The sequence below is a fragment of the Ooceraea biroi genome, chromosome 11 (genome assembly GCF_003672135.1).
Source record: "Ooceraea biroi isolate clonal line C1 chromosome 11, Obir_v5.4, whole genome shotgun sequence".
NCBI lineage: Eukaryota > Metazoa > Arthropoda > Insecta > Hymenoptera > Formicidae > Ooceraea > Ooceraea biroi.
Window position 1 is genome coordinate 7,202,916 of NC_039516.1, and position 24,451 is coordinate 7,227,366.

Consider the following 24,451-nt stretch of genomic DNA (forward strand, 5'->3'; position numbering starts at 1 on the left):
CATATGTAGGTTGACACGATACATAAGCTGATTTGTGCATGCGCGAATTTAATGCTGTATTTCCGTGAAATCTTTGCAATTGGAAAATTTGTGTTTAACTTAATGTATCATGCATCTGAGCCATTTAAACAATTCCTAATTAGTTTTTATTTCTTTTATTTTTATCGCAAGGTTTTGATGCTTTATCGAAGAAGAGGAAAGAATTTTAGGACTTACGATTATAAACATAAACGTTTAAACAATTAATGAATTAAGCTATTATAAATAAATGAATTAATGAATTAAGCTATATAAATAAATATTTTACGAAGTACGGCGAGAATTCAATTTTTCAGGATGGCATATATCTCATTGCGAAATTTTATTGCAAGTTGCATCAAAATCTTTTGATCTTTTGAACATTTTGATCTTAGAATTTCCTGAATCATATGACGTACACGATATTGCAAGACGATTAAAATTTCCGTAGGTCATACATTTCTAAACTGATCCTTTTGCCATGGCTAATGATACAGTTAATGTTTCACTATATACTGTCAACGCAATACATATTTGATAATATGATACAAGCATCATAAGCGTCCCTAACTATTAAACGCTTCGGGTTGCGCAATGAGCGCGCAAATAAAGCCGGATGCCGAAAAGCGTCGTCGGCCGCCGCGTCGGACAATTCGTTAAACGATAATGACGCCGACCAATAACGGAACGCGCGTCAACAGACAACTCTGGCTGTGTAAATGCGAAACAATCCGATTCATCCGCGCGAATTACAATTCCAGCGATGGCAACACCTCGGAGCAACACCCGTCTGCGATTTCCGAACGGACCGAATACGCTTCTCCCAGAGGTATCGACACACGACCACGCTTAGGAATTAATCGTTATCCGGATCAAAATGTCTTCACACGGAACCCGAGATTGCTCGATAGCCGACGCGTTTCTTCTTGCGCAAGAATATCATTCCAGAATCCTTTGGAATTTGTAGCAAACTGGGAATCCTACTTCCTCCACCTCCTGTTAATTTTTTATTTTATTATTATATATTTTTGATAAGTTATTTATATATTTTTTAATAATTTTTTAATGTATTATTATTATGTATTATATATTCATATAGTAGTATATACTTGTTTAAGCACTCCATAAAATGTTTGAGTCAAATAACGTTTATTTAGAATTATTTTCTATACATAAAATGTGTGTTTACAATTACATATATAATTTTTAGAATTAATATATAATTGTTGAGATTATGTGCAACGTGTTCTTTTATGACAGTAAAAGTTAAAAATATTGGATTAAATTCGTTGCCTGCTTTTGGGGCTTTTTATATTTTCGAAAGATTATAATTTAATTAAGCGCTAAGTGGTTGTAAAAAATGAAATAGGTCGCGACACATGGAGATACGTAATACGAGTGTTCGATACCCCGCGCGAGGGTATCAATGCCATCGCTAGCCTCCCCCAAGCCAAATAAATATTTCTCTCTCGCTTTTGCGCGTGTTCCTTTCTGTCTCACCCGCCAGTGCGAGAGTGGTCGGCATCAATTTATCGTAAATAAATAAATCTATTTATTCGGGCGCGAGAGAAAGGGTTCGTGCGCTGCCGGCTGCTTTGCACCCGCGAGAGTGGGCGCCAGGATATTCACGCGTGCGCGCACGCGTGTATGTGGTGTCAATGCGATAGTTTAAACATCAGATCATTGAATAAAATATCAGCGCGGATTGTCGATGAAGCTTTGCCCGCGGTATCGAGATGCATTCAAAATTGCATCGAACAGAGAGTTCCATCTCGAAGGTAAAAGCTCATAATTCTTCCCGGCTGCTTCAGATCGTTCCTAACGTTCTTTTCGTTGCGAATTCTTTGACGGAATTGAAATGCAATAGATCTCCGTATAAATGTATTACATAGGCATTTATTTATATACGTATAAAAGACACGTACAAAAATTAATGAGTTAATTAATTAATTAATTTTGCTTTTACAATATATAAACTTGCAAATCTTTTATATTATTTGCATGTGTCGTAAGGAATAATCGTGTTTCGTCACATGTAATTAACGTATTTATTGTACACTTCACAAGGCCAAATATATGTACGTGACAACTTTTATTAGTTTTCAAGTAATTAGCGACAATGATGCACAAAGAACAAGTTTTCCAGAAGAGAAATCGACGAAATCTTATCTTTCAAATCGTATTTTTCAGTTTTCATGCCTATTATACTTTTAATGACAATTCCCAAATTTCGTCTTTCTTCAAACAATTCCACCTAACTAGTCGTTCTTTTAACAATGAAAGATCCTTAATAATATATAATTTAATAAAACGCACTTACAATATTTAGTTTCGATCAGGATTTTGCACAATTGCAGTCACAAGCTCCTGCATGCTTGCACACTTGCGAGAGAGATAAAGAAAGAGAGATTGCACATTTGTATGACAATTAACATGGTGGTCGGGCATCCGATGCACCAATCTACCTCTCTCCCTGTCTCCGTGTTTTGCTTTCGCGCAATTTCGTCATAAATTCGCATATTCCTTCTCGTTCTCTCGCGCGATCTCAGCCTTGTATGTACCGAGCGCATTTCGCAAGATTGCATCGAATGAAGGATATAATTCATTCCTTCTCCTATTCCCAAGTCACGGAACGAGATGTTTTCATTTCGGGCGCGCAGCATCAGCGTCTTTTTAAGGAACAACGGAGGCGTGAATTTCGTTGGCGATACATGAAAATGCACGTCACATGCGCATCGAATAAATAAATTTGAACATATATCTTCGACTGCATTACACACGTATGAAGCAATCTTTTTTTGCAGTTGAAGCCCGGAGCGTCGAATTAATTAATGCAAGCAAGATCGGTGGAGCATATTTCGCACCGGATAATACGTAAATATATCATACGCGTGCTCGCGTATAATTTATTTCTTTATTTCTGATGTAGTCGCGATTATTATTTTCTGGACGAGGATAAAAGCACCGAATTAGTTCGTATAATATAATGATAGCGAAATCGACGGCGGGGAATTCCCGGCGGCGCGGCGGTGGATAATGTGTCTGCGCGATTTATTACTTTATTCCCGTGCGCGGAGAGTACGTTATCATTTTTTGTCCTGAACGAACATGAAAGACATCGTTTAGTATTAGTTAGTACCGTGACATCGAGGGATCGCCCGGACAAATGTGATTATCGTGAAATCAAAGAAAGCGCGCTCGTTCCGCTCTCTTCGCGTGTCCCGCTCAGTTTATCGGACTCTCTCGCCGCGAGAACTCGCGGAAAAGGATCAAGCAAAGTCCCGTAATTCGATGGTGACACACGGCTAAAAACTCCCGCTCGTCAGTGAAGGAGGGAGCGAGAGGAAAGAAAGGCAGATAAAGAAACAAAGGCGCCGAATATCGTTGCAAGACGGCTTATAGATTCGAATTATGTGTGCAGAGAGATAAATTGTGTTACTGCGTCTTGCGAGTTTCTAAAAAATTGCATTTTTATATTGAAGCTTTAATGAACACACACATGTGCGCGCGTGCACGCGCGCATACATGTTTAATGCGTGCATGTGTAAAGTATCATTCCAATTTATTTCATTTTATATTTCAGTATTTTGTTAAAATTTGACTACGTAAAATTGCATCCGTGCCGTTATTTGCTCGGGGTAATATAATCAACGTAACTGTAATCAACAAGGAACAATCGCAAAAGCAAAGTAATTATTATTATTTGTAAGTTTCGATGTTTTTCTTCTTTCTGGCATGAGATCAATGGTACGCGCTTTGCGAAGTAAAACCGAAAGACGTAGGCTGGCGTAGAAGACTATCAGTACTCGAGATAAATTAATCAGTACGGTGAATAACAGGAAAAATATTGTTTTCCTCGTGTATGCCAAGAACTCCTCAAGAAATTAGCTGGCGGATAGAGGAGCTTCATTATCCGAGCGACAAAGTATCCGTGAAATTTCGGAAGTTCGCCGCCTATGGGCGGAGGGAGACACCCAGGAAGAGACACGGGGAGTCTACCACCCCATTCTCTCAACCCTCTCCACCCCTTCTCTCTCTCTCTCTCTCTCTCTCCCCCCCTCTCTCTCTCTCTCTCTCCGATTTCTCTCTCACTCTCCCTGCACTCGACGTTAATTTAGACGAATTTCATTAGAACAAACGAACTTTGCTAATCCGCGCTAATCTGATTAGAAATTCGCCGTGGCGCCGCATTCCGCCGCCGCGGCCGACGTCGTCGTCGTTGTCCTCGTCCTCGTTCTCGTCCTCGTCCTGTCGTGTTGACTGAAATCCTGCGCCTATATCTCGCGCCTTCCACACCCTCTTCCGTTCCCGCGTCTCGCCCGCGCCTATATCCTTGCCCGGCAAATATTTGCAGGAATTAGCCCCTGGATAACGACGACTACCATCCTCCCCCTCCCCCGCACGCACAGTAAATCCTCTCGGCGAGGACGTCAGTCCTTTCCTGCGTCTCCGTTTCTTCGCGTTGATTCGCGACCTCCGCCGCGAGATCGTTAATTGCGCTTCGTTGCCGATATTCGAATCGCACCGAGCAATCGAATTGAAACAATCAAATTCCGAAAGATGAAAGAAGAAGCAACGGATTTCACACATCCGTAGTTTTCATTGTTAGTTACTTATTTCGACAAGTTTTCGACGTATAGTTTGCGTCACGAAAATTTGACGTAGAAATGATTTCTCCAGGGAGTAACAAAAATTCCAGGATACGTGTACCAGGAGAGGTACTTTTTGCAACTGTGCATATTTTATTTTCTCGGAAATTAATATCGCTGATAAAAATCGGGTCTAAATATATCATTTTATATGAAACCACATCTGATCAATTATTTTATTCATTTCACGAAGCACGAAGCTTTTCTCCATTTAAATGAGCAATTTAAATGAGCTTACTTATGTATCGGCAATTTTTACGGTTTTTCACGTTATTTACTTCCATTATTATCATAATTGCACATATTGATTCTCTGCGTTTCTTTAATATGAAATGGCTGATTGCTGCTGCCGGAATGTGATTTCGTCCAAATTAGATAAACCGGCTATATCAATGTTTATTTACATATTTTCCAGGATGTGCGGCGGAAAAGCATTGGGCGCGTCTCTCACGAAAGAAACATAAATGTAATAAAATATCGATATCGATGCACAAATCGGGAGTTCAGCGCTTCACGATACGACGATAATTATTTTTCGTCGAAAATAACAAAGTGATAATAAACATTTAATACTAACATTAATAATGCCACCCATGATATTTCTTTGTGCGCGCGGCATTCCTCATTCGATCGCCATCAAACACGGAATCAGGAGTTATGTCCAAATGAAACATGCGTTTAATTCCGAATTATCGGTTGTGTTATCAGGGACACGCTTATATTACATTATTAATATTAGAAAAAAGGGAGGCACTGTAGGATGGTAAAGGGTTTAGATCAATAATGCAGTTAGTCTACTCCCATATCGTTTACAGTGTATGATGATATGATACATATAACAACGTACTAATATGATACTAGTATATTATTACCAGCTCTTTTCCGATTACGTTGCAAAATTCATTAGGTGCCGCATCTGTTACGCTTCACAGGTGTTGATCTGCGGCGAATTTATCGAAAAAGTATGCGTCCGAAATAATGTCACTTCTTTAATTGAAAGAGATGTTCCTTGAGAGAATCTTCGAAAATCTGAAATCAATATTAGAAACTATGAAACTCTAACTCTAAGAAAATATGAATGGGACAAAAGTCGCACAGGCGTGCTCATTTCGGCATACATATACTCTCCATGATTTCAACCAAAATTTTCTGATCCGAAAAAGATTATGGATAATCGTAAAAATTACAATGGCAAGCAATAACGTTCGCATTTTTCTCTCGAGAAAGTTTCGAATCGAGTTTTCGCCTCTATCTTCTCGCACGCTCGTGAAACTTCGATGTAACGTATAATTTCCCGTGTATACCGCGTTTACTCCGATACCTACATTGAGGAGGGGCGTCGCGACGCTGCCGGTGTTGTCGTCGGCTCTCGAACAGCCGCGGACGAGAAGCGAATCTCTTTTGAGTCCGAGAGGCGAACTTTCGTTCGGCGCGGCCGAAACTTTCGGGTAAACTTGTTTCGCTGGAAAATAGCTCAAGTTTTCTTCACGGCGACGATATCCCGAGAGCCCGGATATTTTATTCTCGACGCCGAGGTGTCGGGAGATTGTCGGCGTCGTCGTTGTCGTTTGATCCCGCGGCGAAATCCCAAGAGTCATCGAGCGGAGTGCGTGCGACTCTCGCGAACATTATCGAATTGTTAACTTGTTAATTTATACACGTCTACTAGATTTATCTTATCTGTTTATCATTTGCTCGTCAGATCGCTTTGAATTTTTACGTAAAAGATATATGATAAGATAACGATAACGATAATATACTATGCGATTCACGAATTCAGAGATCGCCACTATATATCTATACGATACATAAGTCAAAGACCTCAAAATTGAACCTTGGCTCTGCCATAGCAGCGAAAAATCACTCGCGATTTGTTCGCGCGCCGCCTTTCGGAATTTAGTCTCTCAGACGTTAACAGCTTCCGGAATTTCCGACCGCATCCCAACGCGATCAAGGAAGAGCAGCCAGGATACCGCGACGCGGCGGTGGTCGTGAAAAATTCAAGGCGGTCAGCCTGGTAATTTGAAGGCGGTTAATAGCGGGTGTATACGATGCTGGAGAGAGAGAGACGAGGGTCTGTGTGCATGCGTGTGCACGAGAAAGAGAGAGAGAGAAAGAGAAACGACGAGGAGGAGATTCACAAGCGGGGTAAAATCGCGCACGAGCTTGGCGCGATATTTAATTCACGAACCGCTCGGTGCCGAGGTGGTCAGGGTGGCTCGTGTCTTCCCGTCGGTTGGGAGGTGAAAGGAGAAAGACGAAGGGAATGACGAAGACGGATGTGCGCTCTGTCTGGCCAAGAGAGGACCGGGGAGAAACGAGGAGTGGAAAGAGAAAGAGAGAGAAAGAGAGGCGCACATAGGGAGAGTGTGGGGCCTCATTTTCATTAGCAGCATGCATCATACAGAAACTAGCCGGACTACACGCGGGCATGCTGTTACACGTCGAAACAAATTGAGATGCAGACTACCCCTAAATGACGCGACGCGCCCCGTCCCTGTACGCCGGCCGTCGAGACACCGCCGGTTTTATCCTCCTCGCGGAAGTCAATCTCTTCCTCTCCCTCTCTCCCTCTCACTTGCTGAAATTCTAAGACAACGTTGGAAAACGCGAAGGTTGACTTTGTGGATAACGGAGTGTGATGGAGTCGATCCAAGGTTCCGTTTTGCAGACATTAATCCTTTCGGTGCGGCACGCTTAAGATGAAACGCTCGCCGTGTACGGGACGAGATGAAACGCATTGTCGAACTTTAATTGTTTCACGGTAATCTGTGATTTCGAGTGTTACCAGTGATTTTCAGCTGACAGCGATAGTGCAAAAATAAATATAATATATTGTACACGTTCTATCTTTCGTAGTAGTAGTAGCGAAAGAGAAAGTTAATTATGCTCCAGGAACAGGACATTTAATAATTAGCTTGTTTACTTGCGACGAGAAAGCATTTCTTTGTCTTGTTTATCCAGTGCTATTTATCATATTTTCAACCCTTGAACGCATCAGGGTGCAAGTTGTTGAAGCCTGCTGGCATATGCTTCCAATTATCTCCCGCGCAATATGCATTTTGTTCCCTTTTCGTTTTTTACTTGAAGAAGCTAGCCTCTATCGCTGATCTCTATCGCGTCGCATTTCCGTCAGCGCGGAAATCCGTCGAACGGGATTACCCACGAGAAGGACGGCGGAACGCGCGAGCGTTCCGCGCGCGACGTAAGAACGACGGGACGGCCTGAAAAAAGAAGAGGAATCGCGAGAGACGAGAGGGAAAAATACACGGAGAAAAAGATGGACGGAGGGAGGAGGACGGAGCGCAGCCCCGCGGCGGTTGGGTGACCGCGATATATAGGGACGCTCGCAATTTTCTCGTCAATGCACACGTCAACCGGCACGTCGTGTATGCACTCCACACGACGTATTCCGCGAGCTGCACCGCAGAGGGTGGTGCGGCGCGGCGCGGTGCGGGGGTGGACACGAGACAATGAAAAATGCACGCGCCGCGATATACTACTTGCGCGTCCAAGTTACAACTGCAGAGCGGGCTCAATCTCTCCGTCCCTCCCCCTGCCACCCTCCCCGCCTCCCTGCCTTCCCCTCTTGGTCTCACTTATGCGTCCTCCTCCGGCTCGAGCGAGCGAGGCTCGTCGGGAAAACAGCGAGCGGGGCTGCTCAATAATTCTTTGTGTGGTTTAGCTGAGAGATGCGTGGTGCACGTGTATTGACGCCGAGGCTATTTCGCGAAATTGCAAGCCTCGGTGCCATCCCCCTCGTGTCACGACGGCGGAGACGTCGTTATTCCGCTACGCCGCCGCCGCCTTCCGTTTTCTGCCCGCGAGAAACCACCCTCCGTCTCGGTGACCGCGAGGAACCCCAAAAAGCGATTTTCGGGGTAAGTGCACCGTGATTGTAGCAACGGCCAGATTTCAACGATCCAAGTATCCCGAATAAGGTTTCTGAATGTTCTTTCCGCCTTCGAGAGGGACGACGCCTCAGCGCTCTAAGGGATGGCAAAAAATACCGGAAATGATTCGCTGCCTATTGCGCAGCGTCGTGTTCCTTCTGACAGGCGCAGCAATGAACTGAATAACGTTAAAATCGCGACCCGAACGATCGCACTCGAACGAAGAGTACATTTTTAGCGCAGAGGGCGAGAACGTTTTCCGTACGAGGATCCTTCAGGTAGGTGCGCGGAGAGTGCCACAGAGATAAAACGCACGGGTTGCCCAAAACTTTTCTCAGCCCGCGAGCGAATGCGCGGGAAAGGAAGAGACAAAAAAAGATTGGAAGAAACAGGACGCGGAAGGATTCGAGCAGCGATCGTGGTGCGCATCGAGCGACCCTTAAAAATTAATTTGAAAAGTCGGGCGAGACCGTTGGCCGGAAGTATACTGTGTACGAGAAGTATATAGGCCCGTCCGCGATATTGCGGAAATCGCGAAATCCGAAAGCTGGCAGGAAGGGGGCGAGGGAAAGAGAGAGGACGGAAGGGCGAAACTTTTCAAATGAGCCAACTTTGCGTGTGTCTTGCGCTTTCGGTGCCCGCGTCTCGCGAAACCCCTTTCGAAAGCCCCGCATATTAGCAAAGTTGTCGGCCGAGGTGAACAGCTCCGATTACCTCGCGTGTACTCCGACGTACGCGATTTTTCCTCGCAATCCCGGCTAACATTTTCGGAAACTTGCGCCCCCTTGTATTCTCCGATCCCTCTCATATCGTGCTGCGAGAGAACACCGAACTGCGCGGGCAAAGCTAATTACAGTAAGATTCCGATTTCTCTGATTAAAAATATTGTGAAAATATTGTCTCTATCTTCGCGCATCTCGTTTCTTTTGTGATTGAACGGTGTTTGCTAAATTTCCTCGTTAATTAAAATGGAAATGTAATTAACGAGGACGAAAGCGACTTGCGAGACAGTTAAAATGTATCTTAGACCGTCTCTTCTTTTTTCGACGGCGATTTTCGATTAAATAATTATCCCGGCGAAACTCGTTTTGCTCTTTTGGTTGGAAAAAGAGATTGGCCGGATAAGGGATTAAGTCGTTTTTCCAGCCAGCCGTTAAATCGCCGCTAATCGTCATTCCAGCATGCCGTCGTCTGACCGAGGGAACTTTTCTGTTACAGGCCAAGTTGTTGGAGTCGTCCCACGCTTGGCTCGGCGCCTCCACCTCCAGTATAGCAGGTGAGTTCCGTTTTCCTTTTTTTCCTCTTCGTCTCGTTTCGATACGTTTCAGGAGATAATCGCCCTCTCGACACGGCCCCCCGGCCGGACGTACGTGGAGGCCTCCACGTTAGGCAAACGCACACGCGCATTCAACGTCTATTCATCTGTATTCCTATGCATAGGGTGTCTCTGGGACAATCGCGCTTTCCCTCATTGACAGACGCGAAAAATAAAAAAGAAATAAGACAAGAGTGAAATTAAAAAGTAAATAGAAACGCAACTCAAGCTGCACTTAGTTGCCATATCGATATCTTTGATTGTATCCAAGAAAAAACGCTAAGAATAAATATAATAAAACGCTTCATAAAGCAACTTGTTTAACGCGCATTAAATCACTGAAAATGATCAAATGTTTTCCATTTCGCTATTTCTCACATTCCTTCCTTCAGAATTAGATTTCGTTTTTAATTATTCGTGTCTGTCGAGGTAGAAAATTACGATCATCCGAGGACACCCCATATAGTCTGTTTCGCGACATGTTTGAAGACTTCACATTCCTCTCCTGTAATATCAGTCGCATGATCCGCCGTCTGTATCTGTCGCACGAAACCCGGGCAATCGGTTTCCGGAGTAAGTAGCGCGACGCAACGGCCGATCATCCCTTCCGGGGGTCGAGAGGAGATTCCGTCCTCTCGAACATCCCTCGAGTATCGTCGGCCGGTCCGCTACGTTTCAAGTTCACGGTCACGTTATTTCGGCCCGTCGAAGTCACAGTTTCGAGCGTGACAATCCGCGTCCTAGAAACGCGGATGGATGATCTCCGCTTGCTTGAAGCGGAACATCTGTCTAATCACTTATTCAGGGATCGATGGTTTCGTTGTTCGCTCACCCTCCAGCAGCGGAGTGTCGCTTACACGAACGATAAGGTTCCGTAACATGGCCGGCGACGTCAACGACGTCGTGACGATCACGGGAGGTGGCAACGAGGAGAAGTCGAGTCGAAGGTGGTGCTGACCGAGTAGCAATAAACGACGAAGTGACGGGGCGAGTACGGACCACGTCATTACTCGGGCAATAATAAAGCGTAGGAATGCGTTTTGCTTTAATATAGAAAGCAATTTAGATAGACGACTACGAAGTGCTCACGCCGGTTAATAGCGTCGATAACACACCCGCGATTCGCAATGGCTAAGCGCGCGCGTCTCTATTGGAGAGACTCCATGTAACTCTTGCACGCTGGTACCTGCAGTTCTGCACCCCGTGTGTAATTCTATATTTCGCGTAGAAGCATCATTCACCCGCGAATAATTTCAAGTCGTACACAATTGGCTTGTAGAGGTAGAGGTGCGTTCATGTACAAGGAAAACTTGAAAGGCAATTTAAAATATCAGACATCTTTTTGCTGAGTTACGCGGTTCTATTAGTCGCGAATTAAAGTAGACATAATCCGGATATATTACGATAGTAAATATTATACCGTAATGTTAAGATATCAAGATACTAAATCCAGGTATTTTGAGATAAATTTAATTTATATTTTGTTATTAAATATATGCTTTCTTTTCATAGTGTGGCCAACGTACTGCTCCTCCTATAACAAAAGTTGCATTACAAAGTTTTAATTGATGGACGCTTTAATTGATGCAAAGTGCGTCAATTTTCTTAGTCGTGTTCTTTGTACTGAACTTCGATCTCTGATTCGTCACAGTACATGCTCAACCGAGAGCATAAACGCACATAAACGCACGTAAACGCCGCAATACGCGTCTCGAATTGATCCCGGGTGCTGTACGTGCGTGCGTGCGCGTTCACGCGTGTATTAAATGCGTGCGTGAACGCGAATCCCCTCTCGGCTCGCTTAAATCATTTTCTTCGATTACTCCTTGACTTCCCATGAGACGCCGTCGGCTGTTTGCTTCCCTTAACGATCGCGCTTATTTATTCCTCGTTCGCGAAAGCGTATCTCGAAACGAACATCGAGCCTCCAATTTTGCCCCGGAACTGTCTCGAAAATTGGAAATTCAAAATTAAAAAGTCGCGTTGCAAAGCAAAATTCTAGTTAACATGAAATCGACATCGCTTTTGAAATCGATTAGAAATTAGTAATTGAAAGAAACTATGTGCTCTGCTATCGAATATCGAAAAACTACATGTATAAATGTTTTGAGATTATCTGAAAAAAATCTCTATTAATTCATTGAATTTTGAACACGCTTTTGATAAAGTAAAAGCATTTATTTATCGCTATCGAACGAACTGATCGGGAATTTCTCTTAATGTACCGAAACCATTCTTTTGATTAGACGATGAATCGATGATTAGCACCTAATTTTCGCGCGTCTTTTTTAAGAATGCGATTGCCCAAGTGCGATTGTCCGTTCGTCGCGACGATTTGCCAATCCGAGAGAAAATGCCTCGCATGGAAACTGCAGGTTGCATGTGCACGCGCGACGAAACGCCATTGTATGATAATATTATTCGACGCGATTATTCCAGTCTCGATTTAATGGCTATGACGCCATTACATGCGATACATGGCACAATCCTTTTTTTTCTTTTTTTTTGGTTCACCGGCGATCATTCCCGGCGGCGTGGGACGATCGATTCGCGCGCGGGACGAGATTATTCATATTTCAATGCAATCGGATTGTTATGCAAAAAAAAGTAGGTAACTTCCAATTTTTCGGATTTTTCGACTTCCTTCGCGGCGAAACGTGTATATTGCGCGATAATGCTTAAAAACGCACATGCGCTCGTGAAAAATATTTCAGGACCGTTCGAAGGACCGCTTAATTGATTCGCGAATGCGTAATGCTGATTTGCAGAACTGTCATTGTTTTCGCACGTAGAATTGTGGTGAGTTCGGTGGTCACGAGAAGACCGGTCCCGCCGATTGTTTCGTCCCCGGCGCAATCTCTTCCATTCCGGGCAGTTAATTCCTTCTTGCATAATTGCGAGCAATCCGCGAGCCAGAAATCGGCGCGGCGCCGCGCCGCGCCACACCGCGACACCGCATAAATCGCATGGCCGACGTGAGTGACGTTAACTGCTGCTAACGCACATGGATGTGACGCGCTCTGTGGACCACACAGTGGCCGTTTCTCCCTTTCTCCTTTCCTTCATCTTCCCGTCGGCCCTTTCGCTTCGAGTTACGAGTAGCGAGCCGGTGGCGCGCGAGCGCGCCAGACTAAATGGATAATTACGGTATAATTATAACAGGCCGGATAATTACGGTTAATATCGACGATATAAAATGTGCTTAAATCGAGAGTGACGTCTTTTAATTCGAAGCCGGCCGTGAAGTCAGCTCGTTGAGTCGCGTGAGGATCATCAAGAGAGGATCCCCCTTCGGCAATTGCATCTCGCAATGCTCTTTTTCTTTGCTGCTCCGCCGCCACCATCTTCTCGTTTTATCGCTGGTTAATTATTTCGATTGCGCATTCGCGACAAATAAAGTCTCGAAAGTAACTCCTCCCGTAACTCGTACTTGCTGCGATACATTCTCGCTCGCGATTGCCACCTCTCGAGATTTATATTCTTCCTCGTTGGTAAACTGCTTGTTCATTTAATATATCTATTGTATAATAATGGTTTGATTGTTGATATTACTTTCTGTTTCTTCTGATTGTAATAATTACTTGCACTCTGCAAGTAAGTACCAACGTTCCCCTCGGTATCTTTGATTGTCTTTCAAAAACTTTCTGTTCATCGCAAATTGTTTTCTAATATTTATTTTTATTTCGAGTATGCAGTTTCCATTCTTTCGTTCTATTCATTTTACGTTCATTCACTTGCAAAGATTTTCAGCGCATTTCTTAAAGTCATGACAGCTCTCTGAATAGCTTAACAATATTTTTCAAGACTTTTAATCACGAATTTCTCTAATCGATGGATCTTACTAGCTTCCAACCGAGTGTTCACGCAAAGGACACCCGAACACAAAACGTATGCGAGAATGCGAAACAAAGCGGAAATGATAAGAGTAGAGGGAGAGTTCTGTCAGGTTACACGCGAGGACGAGCTCTTTGGTTTTCTAGGTGCGGCTCTTGTCCGCGGTTCTCCACTCGCGAAACAAAAAAGTCGAGACGGGAGAGAAAAGAGGTCGAAAAGAAATCGCTGACTATTTTCTAGCTGACTATACGACCCTGCTGAAGCTGAAGGCACCCACGTGGACGCGGCACGATCTCCAGGAGGCGATCGAGGCCGTGGTGAACCAGAAGATGCGCTTCACCCAGGCGTCGACGAAATACGGCATCCCGAAAGGCACTCTCTACGACAACATACTCGGCAAGTCCAAGAGGATGATGATCCTCGAGGAGGCCGGCCTCGATCCAAGCGAGGAAACGGCGGTCCTCGAATTCTGCTGCGACATCAGCGTCAGTCCGTACAATCGACGCACGAAGAAATCCCTGAACGCGATACTGAACTTCGTCGAGCGACTCAGGCGGAAGCGCGACCCGACCTTCATGTTCTCTGGCCTGGCGGGCTTCCGCTGGTGGTGGGCCTTTTGCAAGAAGCACTCGATAGTCTCGCTATATTTCAACGACGAGAACGAGAACGGTGCCGATTCCTCTTAACGCTGTCCAGCCCACCGCGGGGTGAGAGATTGATCGCGGAGGGGGAGACGTGGTCCCGCGGAAACTTCCTTTACAAGTTGTATTTCCGTTAAAGTCCAAGGGTGCGTTCGGGGAGACGCTATTAGCGCTGAAAATCTATAGTATACGTGACATGACTATAGAGTTTTAGCGCTGATAGTGAGCTCCCCGAACACAGCCCAAGAGGATTAAAATCGCAGAGTGAACGCGCGACGGTTTATACGTTATTGTACGCGCCATACGCAATTTTATTTATATCGAAAGAGACATGTAGAGGAGAGTTGCCACATAATCATGTCACTTAAGATTTTTTATGTTATATATTCCACATGGTACGAGATTGTATGCAAATTTGCGTCAGAAATTGTAGCTTGACACACTTGCTATTATATCTTGGACAAATAACAAATTAATTTGTTATAAGCTTTTTTATAGAATTATGATATACAAAATTTTGTTTATAATACATAATACACATTTTAAAATATAATAATACATATGTGATAAATCTAAATGCATAGTAATAAACGAATTAAGTATAAGTATAACTTCACAAAATATCGATGAAGAACGATTTGAGTAATCGATACGAATTGGCAATTCTTTTGTACGTCGTGTAAACTTCATGTCAATTTTATCCTAACACTTGTGTGGCACACGCGAGCGTCCACGGACGATCGCTCGTGAGTCGTGATTAACAGAAATTTATTCAATAACTTTATCTGGTCTCACAGAATGATGAGTTTGATGAATAAAAAAGCAAACCCGCAGAACGATCTTCTTGGATCTCGAGTCTTTGCGGCGCCACGTCCTCTGTCTTGATCGAGATTCGTCGGCCGGAAAGGCGATTTCTTTCTCTCGAGAGGGAATCGCGGAAAATTTAATGCTTCGGCGACAACGAGCTCGTTCGGACAACGTTAAGGTAAAGGGAATATAAAACGGGTTGGATTTTCGAGTGGCGTGCCATCACAGCGGCGCGACTTATTATGCAATCTTTATTTGCTCTCCTGGGCGAGATACATTTGTATTCTCAGGCTGCAAGAAGCTGGTAGCGCGCTTAAAAGTGACCGGCGCGTTCTCGGAGAAGCCACCACGAAATGCCTTCGAAATGTGAAATGTGATTGAACATGATGCCTTCTAGGATCGCGTGATAATCCATTTCTCAGGGAAGCGAGATTGAACATTAAATCGAGTAAAACAATCATGTGTTTCCGAAATTAAAAATTGCACGGCAGACGTTGCAACGATACTGATCTGTTCATCCTACGAAATTATTGAAACGGATTATCAGGCGCTCTTCAAAGGCAGAGGAATCGTGTGGGTCCTCGAGTTCATCGGGATTACGTTTGAGCATCTTCGCGATATCACTGTTTCCCTCCATTTTATCACGTCGTTTTCGTTTCTTTCTGGTTTTCTTTCTTGTTTCAAGTTTATCGTTCCATTTGTGTAATTCCTCTGGAGCATGCGCGCGAGGAAGCGGACAACCGACGCGCGATCCGTAGACTTCAACGCGGAAAATCGCTGCACAAGCAGGATCGCAGAGGAAGAATTTGCCTGCTAATTGAAAATCGAACGCCGCGTTGCGTCGCGTGTGCGACCAGTCGCGCGAAACAATAACGCGGTAAAGTCGGGGAACTTTAATGGGCAAAAAATGTCTACGTTCGATTAAATTTAATATCCGTCAGGATCGATTGCATCAACGGCGATTAGCGCGGTTATTCCCTCGTGACAATGTTTCTCGATCTTTTTTCCTCGCCGATCGACGCTCCTGAAGTAATAGCATTTCCATTATGTAGGAGAACGTATTAATTGATTTGTTAATAACTCGGTCCATCAAAGACACACGCTAAAACATATTCTCGAGGGAAACCGCATATATAGTGACGCATTAACGTTAAGTTTTTTTAAATATTTTTGATACGTTTATGATTCATCAAATAGATTAGTTTGAAAGATTATTAACATGGCTTCAAGAAGTGCTGTATATATTTATTTTATATTAATCTCTGTATTAATTACATAAATTAGATTAACAAATAATGTAATGTGCATACATATAATACATATTAAATCTATTATTTCAAGAGATACATATCTCAATTAAAAGGGAAGCAGTATCGCAAGATGTCTTCGAATGGTCATCTCGGCAACTCTGTGCGAATCGCGTTCCTACGAATCAATCACACCTGCGAACGATATGTAAACGTATAATGAACATAGTGCCTTCTGATAATTTACCCTCGTCTTCCACATAATGTTAATCGACGAATCTAAGGCGGAGGCGTTCTCGCCTTTTCTATATTGCTATATTTTGTACATATATTCTATATGTATCTCGAATCAGTGGGACCAAATGATCACTGGAGATAGTTACTAATACCGGCACTCGCTGTGTCGCCATAATTAGATATTTTTCTACGAATTTTATTATTAGCGAATTGTTTAAGTTATTAACGTTGCCATGTTACGCGCGTTGGACTTTGCGCCTTTTTGCTACCGACAGAAATCGCGGGATAGTTGTTTCTCTTTGATGAAGAAAGAAAGCGTTCTCCGTGCGAAAGTACGCACATTTTTTTGTTAACATTCCAAATCTTGATTACTCGATAATTGCATTTATGTAACGAGTGCGTATCCTTCTTTTGTTAGAACAGCGGGAAACTAGAGGGAGATTAGATTTATGAATGTAAAGAGCGAACGGATGAAGGAAGTATGTCACATACTTACGAAAGCTGATTTAGCGGCGCGATAATATTTAATGCAATCGGACGAATGTTTTAACAATATTATACATCGTGATCATTATTTAAAATTTAAATAGCCGTACAGCGGCATGCCGCCTATTTAATACTATAAATAATATAAACGCGAGATGTGCATATATATATATATGCGCTAGGAAATAAATGTAATGAAAGTGGAGCAAAGCAGCGAGCCATATAAAAGAGCTACATCTAAATATATCGGCCCGATCCGGCGCACGCGACTTAAGTGTTAAATCTCGATAACGCGAGCTTATCGCACAGAGCGGTACACATACACAGAGACATATACACGCACGTAGTTCGATTCATATTTATTCATAAAAATAATATACCGCAACTTCTCATGTTTATAGATACGCATAATCCGCTTGCAATTAAACTTAAATTACCCCAACCGCAAACCGGAATACGTATCTTGATGTAGATGATATATCGGTACGTGTTGTAGCTGCGGCGAGACAAATTGTGTTTCGCGGCTCAAAATACTTCATGCTAAAACGGGGCGCACGTTCCTCCATGCGTTTAGCTCACCGTTCGTGAAAAATACCATTCCGCAACGCATAATGGCAATACTTGAGAGAGTGACGACGACGAATAGCATTAGATTACTTTCGCGCCAAAGCGTGTCACAGCGACAAGAACGAGAGAAAGAGAGAAAGAGAGAAAGAGAGAGCGAGAGAGAGAAAGAGGGGGAGGCAAGGGACGCGCGATATACTCGCATCGGTCTACTCACATTCCACGGGGCGGAAAAAAATGACTCAATTACGCGCAGGAAGGAGGGGAAAGGGAAAAGGGAACAGGGCGAACGTTAATAGGGTACGCCTTTAGAGCGTGGACTTTTTGCGGCAATCGCGCGACGCGTACTCGTGCGATGACGCGTATCGCGGGCAATAAGCGGTACCGATATCCAGCAATTATCGATCAACACGCCGGCGATTAATGTCGAGAGTCGGCGGCGCGGCCTTCCTCGGGGGTGAGACAGATAGATAATATAAACGCCACGCGGATTCTCCGGCGCCCGAGAGCGGGAGCGGTGACTCGTGTCGGATCTCGAGGCGGGTCGCTGAAAGGAAAACTCGATCGGCGAGATGTTTCAGTCTCTGTCACTGTCATCATCATCACGAGAGAGAGAGAGAGAGTGACGTTTCGATGTTACCTCATTGTCGTTGACTCGTCGTTGATGCTCCAAATGCGTTCGTTTCATCAAAAAAATATTTTTTTCCCTTCTTTTGAGGGAAGAAAAAGAGTAGAAAGCAAAAAGTTCCGAGGCAACATCTTGGATCGCAGCCTCGATCGCTCTGTCTCTGTCGCGTCGCCAATTCGACCGTCCGCATGTACCCTCGCGGGTGTTACGGGATTATTGAGCTATTATTTGCTCGCGTTTACGCGTTACAGACTCGCCGAGAGCTCGCGAGTTCTCAAGACGACGCCTTCTTCTTCGACGACGCTTTAGCGTACTTCCCGCGTCACATTATCGTCGATCGTCGCCCCCGGCGACTTACAGCTCGCGTATTTACGAGCGGCGCGTTAATTGAATCCCGGCGAGAACGATGTAATATTATACCGGTGTTATCGCGCGTCCGCTAAAAGTGCGGCGCGCCGAGTGGAAAGTGTGTTTGAGAGAAGAGAAGAGAAAGGAAGAAAGAAAGGAGAGAGATGGTGTGCGCGTATGGTGGGAGAGAGAAAGAAAAAAGGGGACGTGGAGGAGAGAAAATTAAGTGTGAATGAGCGGTATTAAAATAGGCGTATACGACATTCCGCGATAAAGTATCGAAAGTAAAGGACGACATCTCGCAGCAGCCGTAAACTGGTCGCGTTACGATGGTGCTACCGCGCGGAGATAATCACATCGCGAATAAAGTATAATCCCGCCCGGGATCCTACGGGAGCGTTCCTCGGCAAGGACGTTTCCCGCCTGGCGCATCGATAGAAATCGACCGGATCCCGGACAGCGGAATAAATAAGCGTCGCCGAAGGACGCGAGAGATCCGCAAACGCGGGGTCTTCTGTCGGAGCAGAAAGCCCTCGTCACGCTCGCTTCGCTCGCTGAAACGCGAGAAATCGCGACGGGGAAAATGTACTTAGCGCGTGCTCGAGTGAAAAATAGAATAAGTGAGATTAATCGCGCGACGACGAGCTTTTCCGAGTCTGTTCTCGTACCCCGACTGTGCCCCAACCGTGGCCCGAGCTTGACCGCTTTCCTCAGCGTCGAATGTTGAATACCGAACGCAACGCGATATCTGGCGCGGATATAGCGGTGAACGCGCCGCGGGAATACGGGAGCTCTAAGAATAGATACGGAATCAGCTGCGCGCGTTTTCCAATGAATTGTATTAATCGCCAATTGGGTCAGCAGGCTTAATTAGAGCCAATAACTTAACTATCAAATAATCGCTGCGAATTGAGGCCGGCCGTACGTGCCATACGCGAGCGGCGGAAGTTACTGCGAACGTCGTCGCCGGACATTTCTTTCGCCTCGTCACCCTCGTTAGGCTCTCCGCACATTTTACCTCGCGAATTTCATTCCGACTGACTCGACACGGTTTCTTTATCGCTTCCTGATCAATTATCTGCTCGCAATGTTAAAAAAAATACTCTGTGACATTAAGAATTGCGAGATTCTTAATGCGTTAACGATATGTGATAAATTAGCGGCGTGTGAAGGTAACGTGTAACTCTTTATTGCGAGACTTCCGAGTGCGCCGACACGATAAAAATTGTGGTTCTATAGTTTTGCATGGAAGAGTTGACGATATTCGACAGCTGCGACGTCTAATTCCTGTTTATTGATATATTACAGATGAAATCTGTAACGTTACCTAAGTGAGATTCGCTCGCTCGATCTTAATCCGATCTCGTTGAGGTGACGCTAATAAAGAGATTCAAGTTACTCTGTATATAATTAGCGATCCTATCAATAATCGATGATAATTGTAAACCAAATGTCCGTCTGGAAACGCATTGCAAGCAATTGCACGTATGATTACGCGTGTGAGACGTCATGTCACGTAGCGACGTGTTCTGATTTCTTGATGTATTTTAGATACGTTATATGTTCTTAAGCTACATTCCGCATTTCTTCCTGCGCAATTGCGCCTCGTTCGTTCGTTTAACGTTGAGTAAGATTTACGCCCGTTTACATTAATCGTTGATTTGCTTCGTTTCGCTAAAGCGATGACCGAACGATGACTCTTGTAACACTCTGTAACGATTGCAACGCAACAACGGCAATATAATTGATATTTGCGTTTCGTCTAGAAGAACGTTACTCCTTAGACGTACTTCTTGGCCTACCTGCTCTCGCACACATCCACACATCTGTCACACACATACACACACATATCTGTCTTTCTTAAGCCATTTTTCTAGGTGTACAACTCCACACACGTTCAAGGTATCAAACCGCGGTGGACGCATCTGCGTGCATCGCGTTTAGTTTAATTAACATTATTCCACACGAAAATTGCATATTACCGGAATCGTGAACGACGCAACGACGATCCGTTTCTGCCCCCTCGCATTTCGATCTCCGATCGATCGCATCGAGGGCGCGTTGGCTATCGAGCTAATGAGAATGATCGATTAATAAAAAGATCATGTGCAGTAACGAGAACATTTATTCACCCTGCATTTCCTCCGCATTCCCCTCCCCCAACCCCAAGTACTCGGTCGCTTTGACTAATAGCTGCTTTTCTGTGTTTTCTCTTTTCCACGGGGGGCGTTAACTAGCAGACAGCTACCAGTACCAGCTGCAGTCCATGTGGCAGAAGTGCTGGAACACCAACCAGAGCCTGGTGCACAACCTGCGCTTCCGGGAACGCGGACCCCTCAAGTCCTGGCGGCCTGAGACCATGGCGGAGGCGATTTTCAGCGTGCTGAAGGAAGGGCTGTCCCTCAGCCAGGCAGCAAGGTGCGTCTTTAATGACTACACATTATGTTATACACGCTAATTGTTCGTTTGCCAGAACATTGACAGACGAATAAAAATCAATAGAAGATTAATAAATAATTTCTTGTTATGTTAGTAATTAAATAAAAATAAATACTTGATAAATTATACACATATTACAAAGAAATGCGACTTTCCATATATTTGATGTATATTTTTCTCAAAATTAGATTATACGGAATGTCTTTAATTATTAATTACATAAACACGATAGATTATGCTTTGACATTTTTCATCGTAAAAGACTGTGAGAGGTTGCTTATTAAAAAATACTGCTGCAAAAAGCGAAGCAGCCTGTGCATCGAATGTTAATCGAATATTAATATTAATCGATGCACCGTATTAATCTTAAAAATATTCGAACGTTTTCGACGATGTTTTATAAACGTTATACGTTTCGTTTAATTGCGCTTTTTCAGTATATTAATGTATAATTAATGCCGGCTGATATAAAACGCGTTAATTTAAAAAAATATTGTTCTATCTCCGACGCATGTTGCAAAAATAATTAATTTAGTTGCAATCGTTTTCTGTGTACCACATCCGCCACACGTACAGCACATGCGGATCCAATAATAAAATTAATAATAGATCCGCGCACTTGCACGAAACTTGCGCGCGCGCGCGGCATTCAATATTAATACCGAGTGATGAAATGTGTTAATATAAAAATTACAAAATATTATTTTTAATTGCCTGCCCGAAGGGGGCTCGCCACGGCGGTCGGTGTGTGTTCTTGTGACGTTAATAAATGATACGCGAAAGATAAATACTTGATGCGATTTTATGCCGCTGTTGTTTCCTCCGCGCGCCAACTCACGCAATGTACCGGGTAAATAGTTAAAATTGTTATATAAATGTCTTATGATGCGGCGCGCGTACAATAGAGCCGAGTTATTACGCAATGAAAAATTCTTGGAAATTACTGCATCAGGCGTACCTTATCGCCGTGTCTGAATCATGCTAAATAATCAGCCGATCTGCCGCTACTCGAAGCAGCTGCTTTAAAATCATTTGCGCGGGCGTCGTAAAGCCTGTATCACGTTTGCGTAACAACGTCGACTCGCCGTTAAAGGGATTTCTTTTAATTCACGTACAAAGCGACTAATAAAGCGCGGCTTTACGAGCCGTGAGCGATAATTTTTATGATAATCGATTCGACGATCGATAATGCCAGCCCCATACTTTTCGCTGCAACACGGCTGCGCGCCGTTTTATTTAAATTTCCGCACGATGCAAATACTTAACGTTTAATTGCCGTTATTAAAGCCGTTAATGCATTTCAACGAAGTAGGAACGAATGGGACAGTAAAATTGACTGACAACTGCGTAACAATAAGATATGAGATGGCAGAGTTTCATTATGTCTTCTGAGGAATACTGAATTATTTCGTTGAACGCACGATATCATCATATCAGTATTTCCCTCGTGGTTGCATAATTTCGAGTGGTTGCATAATTCCCATTGCCATGCATTCAAATACGTTTTGTTGAATCTTTCATTCCGCATCGGTGTGGCAAGATTAATATAAATTAACGTGAAATAAAGCGACACGCGGGGAGGGGATGGGATAAACACAAAGCAAGATGACGTTAATAAGATAAAGTGAAAATAAACTGAAAGCAGGATAAAGGACGTAATATAAAAACGCGACGTAAAAACGGGAACGTAACTAAGTGTACGTGTCTGTGTGCGTTGCTGAACAAAGCGGCATAAATACATTCTTTTTCAGGAAATACGACATCCCCTATCCGACGTTCGTCCTATACGCGAATCGGGTGCACAACATGCTGGGTCCTAGCGCCGACGGTGGAGCCGGTGAGTGTTAGTTGCCATTTTCAGTATTTTCTGAAGACGCCCTCGCTGCTCGATTATGACTACGCTTGCGTTTCTTGACAATACGGACGAGATCAAGGTGCAAAAATAACGAATTTTTAATATCAAAGTATCACGACTCTCGCGATGTAAAACTTGGAAAACGACGGCACAGAAACTGCAAACTTACGCGGAAGATAAAAATCGTAAAGTAGCAAAGAAAATTCACATCGTTTCATGACACATGTAGGGAGAAGAAGATTCTACCGTTTATCATTTATCTCGTACATCTACGTATGAAATGGGAACGCGAATTTGGGATTTCATGTTTAACATCCTATTCTCATTTAACGTTTGACCTTTGTTCCGTAAGACGTTCTCAGGACCCTAGTTAGCCGCATGAAGGGCTCGCCCGATGGACCATGACGGTGTAGCCAATTGTAAATAGTTAATAAGCGACGGGCGATCAGAGGGAAGAATAGTCTAAAGAACTCGGTTACGCTCGTAAAAGCCGCAAGTGCATCGTGCAATTACGCTGGTGCATTATGGTCGGGCTAGTACTCGATGGTAGCGTTTAGTTACGCGTCTACCGCTTCATTAGCGTGTCGCACCACGTACATTGACCGCTCATGCCGTTGGACTTATTGCCTTTGTCAATTACCTATACGTTAATGCATTACGACTCGCAAAATTTCCCTTAATGATTATATTTTCGCGCCATATTTTCTCAACGATTTGCCAACGCGAAAAAAATATGTTTATCGCCCGAATCCGAAATTCTTCTTCGCCGGCGATCTCGTTCGCATTGAGCTAAAATTCCGTTAAAGGATTAAGTAAAGAAAAAACATTTTTTTAATAAAAACTATAAAAAAAATATGCAATAAGAAATAACGCAATAAGCGAGCAGCGGCAGGCCACCCCAAACCATAACAGTCTTAGAACCGAATTCGCAGTGAAATGAATTCTTTCCCCGTTCCGTTCTCTCTCTCTCTCTCTCTCTCTCTCTCTCTCTCTCTCTCTCTCTCTTCCACCACCCCTATACGTCCCTTCCACCTGTAGATCTGCGCCCAAAGGGAAGAGGAAGACCGCAGAGGATCCTGCTGGGTGTCTGGCCGGACGAGCACATCCGTGGTGTGATTCGCGCGGTGGTATTCCGCGACGGGCACTCGCCCCACATCGTGAAGGAAGAGCCGACCACGATGTACCCCAGCCTGGCGAACTACGCGGCTTGCAACGGCCCGGAAGGCGCGGTCAGCCCGGGCGCGGCGGCTGCGGCCGCGGTTGCGGCGGTCGCTCAAGGTAACAGAGTCGATTCTCTCCTCTTTTTGCGGATCGCACTTTGCACGGAGTAACTGTCACACATTCGCGATAATACCGTAGACATTTACATACATCGTGTAGAGATTTAAAGAAATTCTGTTGAATTCGTGATAATGATCTCCAAAGGTTCTTGTAATTGGATCGAGCAAGTTGCAACACTCGCTTGCACGCAGTGAGCTTTTCTGATTAAT

At 44.1% G+C, this 24,451-nt stretch overlaps 1 protein-coding gene across 4 annotated transcripts in view; it reads left to right on the forward strand.

Moving 5' to 3' along the window:
• LOC105275819 (protein bric-a-brac 2) overlaps positions 1-24,451 on the forward strand; it is a 266,959-nt gene that overhangs the window by 234,735 nt on the left and 7,773 nt on the right. Inside the window, exons 2-5 of one of the 4 annotated variants that reach the window (XM_026973546.1) lie at positions 9,779-9,836; positions 20,905-21,085; positions 22,858-22,949; positions 24,000-24,239. In XM_026973546.1, the coding sequence (XP_026829347.1) occupies positions 9,779-9,836; positions 20,905-21,085; positions 22,858-22,949; positions 24,000-24,239 (571 nt within the window). The remainder of the gene's footprint in view (positions 1-9,778; positions 9,837-20,904; positions 21,086-22,857; positions 22,950-23,999; positions 24,240-24,451) is intronic. The other 3 variants (XM_011332947.3, XM_011332945.3, XM_026973547.1) reach the window with 3 other exon arrangements.